The sequence below is a fragment of the Nematolebias whitei genome, chromosome 14 (genome assembly GCF_014905685.2).
Source record: "Nematolebias whitei isolate Nwh7 chromosome 14, NemWhi1, whole genome shotgun sequence".
Taxonomy (NCBI): Eukaryota; Metazoa; Chordata; class Actinopteri; order Cyprinodontiformes; family Rivulidae; genus Nematolebias; species Nematolebias whitei.
The window spans coordinates 20,548,342-20,554,785 of NC_056511.1; the positions used below are offsets into that span (position 1 = coordinate 20,548,342).

General features: G+C 38.7%; 1 protein-coding gene across 1 annotated transcript in view; it reads left to right on the forward strand.

Annotated features, from left to right (window-relative positions):
- mtnr1bb (melatonin receptor 1Bb) overlaps window positions 1–5,959 on the forward strand; it is a 58,554-nt gene extending 52,595 nt beyond the window's left edge. The window contains exons 2-4 of the mRNA XM_037687380.1: window positions 4,232–4,350; window positions 4,464–4,808; window positions 5,537–5,959. Of these exons, the coding sequence (XP_037543308.1) occupies window positions 4,232–4,350; window positions 4,464–4,808; window positions 5,537–5,959 (887 nt within the window). The remainder of the gene's footprint in view (window positions 1–4,231; window positions 4,351–4,463; window positions 4,809–5,536) is intronic.
- The last annotated feature ends 485 nt before the right edge of the window (window positions 5,960–6,444 follow it).

Consider the following 6,444-nt stretch of genomic DNA (forward strand, 5'->3'; position numbering starts at 1 on the left):
AAAAAAAAAAAAAAAAAAAAAAAAAAAAAAAAAAAAAAAAAAAAAACCCTACACTAGAATGTCACTATAATAAATATTTAATAATAATGGTGTGGAGAGGATGGCTGTAAGGGGAGAAGGGAGGCCATCACAAAAAAAAAAAAAAAAAAAAAAAAAAAAAAAAAAAAAAAAAAAAAAAAATCTTACTTCTAACCTACAAAGCTCTCAACAACCTAGCTCCATCTTATATTCGAGATCTTATTGTTCCATATTTTCCTAACAGAGCCCTTTGTTCTCAAAGACTGCAGGCTTACTCGCGGTCCCTAGAGTTTCCAAAGGTAGAATGAGAGGATCTTTCAGTTATCAGGTTCCTCTCTTGTGGAACCAACTTCCAGTTTCATTCCATAAGGCTGACACATTGTTCAGTTTTAAGACTGGGCTTAAGACTTTCCTTTTTGATAAATCCTATAATTAAGGTTGGCTTTTTATGCTGCCTTAAGCCTAGACTACTAGAAGACAAATTGACCTCATTCCCTTAAATGAATTGTTAAAATTGAATAGTTTTCATTTGGTACTATTTCTATCTTAACATGTGTTTCTTGTTCCGTGTATCTATTCCTACCCAACCCAGCTGGTCGAAGCAGATGGCTGCTTGTCCTGAGCCTGGTCCTGCTAAAGTTTTCTTCTTCATGAGGGAATTTTTCCTTTCTGCTGTCACCTTCATGCTTGCTCAAGAAGAGTGTTCTGTGATGGAGTTAAATTCCAAGCAGTCTGCTCCACAGATAGTGTTAAATTATTATTTTATGAATGTTGTTGTTAACTTATTATTTTTATATATGGATGTTTCTGTTCAGTGCCCTGAGATGAATTCATTTGTGACTTGGCACTATATAAATAAACTGAATTGAATTTAATTGAATTCATTCAACCTTTATTTATACAGGTTAGTCTCAATGAGCCTTGAGGACTCATTTACAAGAAAGTTTATGCCTAGATGTTGCCTCACACCAAAATGGAGGTCACCTCTTTTATGTTTTAAGTTATCATGCTCATAACATGGTCAGACATTTATGGCAGCAACCATCTTGGATTTTGATGTGGTAACCCAATTTTTGAAAGGAACCTAGATGTAGTCACTCACCAAAATGGAAGTTGATGGCTCATTTGTATTTTAAGTTATGCTCATAACATTAGATTAGATTAGATTAGATTAGATTAGATTAGATTAGATTAGATTAGATTAGATTAGAACTGTATTGATCCCTTGGGAAGATTCCTTCAGGGAAATAAAATTCCAGCAGCATTATACAGGTGATAGAAGAAAAAGGGACAGTAGCAGCACAGTGGGAAAATGTGACAGTTACTGGCTATTTTAAGGTGGTGGTGGTGGTGGTGTTGGTGGCTGCTGAACCTTCCCATCCTCTGTCCTCCTGTTACCCCCATTCTTTCTCAGTGAGGCATTGTACAATCTGTTAGCATGAGTGACAAAGGACTTTTTCAGTCTGTTAGTCCTGCACTTGCTTCCCTCATGCAGCGTTTCAACTCAGGCTGTGCTGCCTTTATCGTCTCCTTGTCTCTCTTCCTGAAGGATAGCTTCACACATTACCCATGGTTTGTTATTAGGATAATAGTGTACAGTCTTAGCATGGGGAGACCATGTTTGCACAGAAGTTAAGATAATCCATCAGACAATGCGTTATCCCCTCTATGTTCTCAGTTTGGGTTAATCAACTCAATCCAGACTGTATTGTCTGAACTCAGGTTGTGATCAGACTTCCCTAGAGATGGAAAAGGTGTGACTATGTATGCATCCCTCACATTAACATACATTGTCAATTTTACCCTTGTTTCTTGTTGGACTTTCCACAACCTGGTGAAAAGCAGCCAAAATCCAAAGTGCATGATTAAAGTCCCAATAAATGACCATATGTGCATCAGGGTGCTGTATTTGCAGCCTTGCTGTGACATAGTGGATCTTCTCACATGCACCATCTACAACCGATCTTGGAGAGATGCAAACGTAGATAGTGATCATGAGACTAAACTCTCCCATGAAATAGCATAACTGCAAGAAAACGGCTAGCACATAGAGGTCCCAACAACACAAGACCAATTTTCTGGAGATATTACCTGGGTTACACATGATTGTTAAAGTATATGCTGAGTCCTCCATCTTTGCTTTTCCCAAACACTTTAAGGGCCCGGCATGCTCCATTTGAAGTGCCAAAATTGGCTCTCATTGTCGTATTTGCGTGACAAAAATTGCATCATTGTTGTTTTTGCTTTTAATCTTGTTTATATTTGCTTTACCTGGAGGACTGAGAATCTTCATCTGCTTCAAAAAATATGTTTAAAGAAAATCAAATGGCAAGAAACTCATAAATTCAAGATTTTCCTGCTCATCCAACATTATTTCCTTCTTCTCCTTGCTTGTGAAATCATACATGTTCATTGCTGCTATAACCACACCATTTATTTTGTCAGAAAACCACACCCATATATGCTTTGGGACGTGCTGTATACTGCAGCAGGGTGGTTTTCCCAGGGGCTCTGCAAATGTATCTCATGGACTAAGAAAGGTGTGAGCAAAAACGAACGTCCTGCAACCACCTGATGACTCATTGACTGTTCAGCTTTGGATGGAGTAGGCTTGGCTGTTTAGTGTCTCTGTCGGCTCTTACATCAGTGAATCCCATCCGATCCACATTAGTGTTTAGTACAAGATGAGTGAGCCATGTCTTCGTAAAGATAAACCAGCAATTCTCATGGTAAATTTGCTGGGTCTTTAGTGTGGACATCTTGTCGATCGTGTTCGGCAGAAAGTTCCAATTCCCATTGCTTATCGACAGAACTGATGGTCTGTAGCTCCTTCAGTTGTTCTCTTGCTTTGCCTTTGGCAAAGCCCCAGCCTTGCAGCACCTGGGTCTCCTCATAATCTCTGCTGGGATGGGGTGTCATATCCCAGCTCATACTATTGTTTTCAGAGCCAGCAGCTCCCCTATTGAAGTGAAAAACTGGCTCCTGGTTGTATTAAAATATGTTAAAAAGTATCACACACAATTTAAAAGTTGGGAAAAGTATAACAAAGGATTAAAAGAGCTGGGGAAAAAAACTGAAACAACACTAAAAACTGGAGAGCTACTGGAGTGGCAGCCGTCTCCCAACGTGCCAGCGGTCAACCTATGCCAACGGTGAATGATCAACATGCACAGACGGATGGAGGGTATTTCCAACTCCCCCTTTATGCTCCGCAATGGGGGCCAAAATGATGGATCTCCACACCATGCTACGCATTAATAATGAGAGAAACTGCACTCACTGCTGATTCTAAGTCACAGAACTCTGCTGGATGAGGCTGTGGAGGGATTTTTTTTCCATGCGGCCACAGCTGACAGCTTTAGTGACAGTACGATTACTTTCACTTCCATGAACGGCGCACTGTTGGTGCTGTTAATGTTAATGTTGACCAAACCCAGTTCGTCTTTGAAACACCATCAATAATTTTCTGAAAATTCTTACAGCAGTGGTATGTCCTTCCAGAAGTATCTGGTCCAGTAGGTCTTCTCAAAAGCAGCCACTTTAAAAAAATGAAATAAAGTTGAACTGAGTCGGAACATTAACTGCCAGAGACATCAGACAGTTTTCCTTAATCAAAAGTTTAATAAATTTCTAACTCCAAACTATCCATCCTTCTTCCAGTAGACATATCTGACATGATTGTCAGTGACTTCATTTAATGCAGCTATGATGCACTCTGTTACTCTCTCAGATTTGGTGAAAGGCTGCTAAGGAACCACACCACACAAGAGTAAAGCTGCTCTTTGTTAACTTGAGAAGGCCCTGTTGAAAACTAGGCCACACTCATAGTTTTCAGTGGACATATCTAGTACTGGTAATACCATATGTAATCCTTTGCAGCATTACTACACTTGTTGAAAAGCAGACTTATTGGCTTGGTGTTTATATTTAATGGCTTGCCAAAAACTAAGTTTACAGGTCTGTTCCTAATAAAATCTGATAAATTGTACTATTTTCTTATGCGAATTTGGACATGGTGAATAAAGCTAAAGTCAGTTTGTGGGCAGGCAAATGCAAAAGTTTTAATTGGAACATGGTCATGAAATCATCAGTCATTACATAAGCCTAATGTTAATGTTGTGATTATGTCTGGTATACTAACACATGACTCATCCTTTTCTCTTTAAACATGTTTAGTTCAAACAATCTTATCACTTTTTGTCTCCCTCTCAAGGTAATGTGTTTGTTGTGAGTCTGGCATTTGCTGACCTTGTGGTAGCCTTCTATCCGTATCCTTTGGTACTCTACGCTCTCTTCCATGACGGTTGGGCTCTTGGAAACACACAATGCATGGTAAAACCCCATCAGTCAATGTCTGTATTTATCATAACTGAAATGTCATTAGTCACACATTGTCCAACACAGACTGACACAAATGCTTCATTTTTCTTTTTGTCTTTTCCTAGGTCAGTGGCTTTCTGATGGGGCTGAGCGTTATTGGGTCCATCTTCAACATCACTGGGATTGCTGTGAACAGATACTGCTATATCTGTCACTCGTTTTCTTACAGCCGGCTGTACAGTTATCGCAACACTTTATTGTTTGTTGCTTTAATTTGGGTGCTTACTATTGTGGCCATTGTCCCAAATTTCTTTGTTGGTTCTTTACGCTACGACCCAAGGGTCTACTCCTGCACCTTCGCCCAGAACGTCAGCAGTTCCTACACAGTGGCAGTAGTGGTTGTTCACTTTCTGGTACCAATTGCGGTGGTTACATTTTGTTATCTCCGCATTTGGGTTCTTGTTATTCAGGTGAGTTCCCTGATTCTCTCCATAGAAATCTTTTTAAATGGTCAAATAAAAAAAAGGCACCAACTAATTAGGATTACGCAATGTCCATTTTAATAAAATTCCTCATTCTATATCCTGGTACACAGAGTTACTGTTTGCCTACAATGTATTGTAATGTTGTCTTATTGTATGTAGTTTAAGGCATTTTAGGGTTTCTTGCACATTTGTAACCTTAATTTCTGTCCTGGTTTTGAGTCTTTGTTCTGGAGCTTTTACACCGCATGATAGGCAGCAAAAATATTTGTACAAGAAGTACATTCTTTATACACAAAACAAAATACTAAATAATACAGAACCCCATTCAAATGAGAAAGAAGACAACATTGTTTTTCAAGTTTTGTAATTCTGTCTCTAAACAAATAAACTTATTTACAGTTGTACAAAATCTTAAATTGTACAATACTTTTACTCACAGTATTGCAATATTTTGTCAGTGAAATTGTCACTGAAATTTTTTGACACGTAGATTTAGTAACACGAAAGGGTTAGGGTTAGTTTTGGCCTGTGATTCCAGCTAACAGTTTTAGAAGGCAGGAAGATGGAACATATTCTCTTAAGATTACATAAGTGGGTCTTTGCTTATTCAATATTTTCTCTTTATGTCTAAATGTACGTTAAATGCTGAGGTAGTCAATAAGGCCTGATCGCAATCTAATGTCTGTCTTCTACATTTGCTAATTTCTGTCCAGGTGCGTCGTAAGGTAAAGAATGAAGACAGCCCTCGCATCAGACCAAGTGATATGCGAAATTTCATCACAATGTTTGTAGTATTTGTGCTGTTCGCCATATGCTGGGCCCCGCTGAACCTTATAGGTTTGGCTGTGGCTATAGATCCTACTCACGTGGCTCCTCGCATCCCTGAGTGGCTTTTTGTTGTGAGCTACTTCATGGCCTACTTTAACAGCTGTCTGAATGCCATCATATATGGTTTACTCAACAGGAACTTCAGGAATGAATACAAACTCATTGTCACCTCAGTCTGGGTGACGCGGCTTTTTGTGACTGAGACGTCGCGAGCTGCTACAGACGGTAGGAGCATGAGGAGCAAGCAGTCACCACCTCCTCCTCACAACAACAATGAGTCAATTAGAGATAGAGTAAATCAGGAATGACTCTTGGAATTTTTTTAGCTTATCAAATTGCAAGTCCTGTTTTTATGCGATATCCAGCCAGTTGTGCAGCTAAGGAGTAACAAGTGATAAGTGAAACTGGAAAACATGGCTACGTTTTCTACTAAAGAGCTGAAAAAATAAGCACTAATAAATTGTATATGAAAGCTTTTGAACATTTAAAAAATGTTTCATGCATTAGCTCAATTATTTTTACAAATAATGATTTTTTTATATTTATTTTTAATAGGTGGTTTTTGCAGCAACAAAGCTGAGAAGTTACATTTAGAGAAAACCAAGCTATGCATTGCAGTTTCATACTGTTGTTATTACTCTAACAATCTGAATGGTACTTTGAAATGCCAATGAAAATGTAACATCCTTTAATGTCTCCTGCTGAAGACTTTGACATAACTGGGTGACTGCTACTAAATACACACCTCTACTTAGTAACGTCAAAAGCCTCAAATAGTTGATCTTGCCTCACA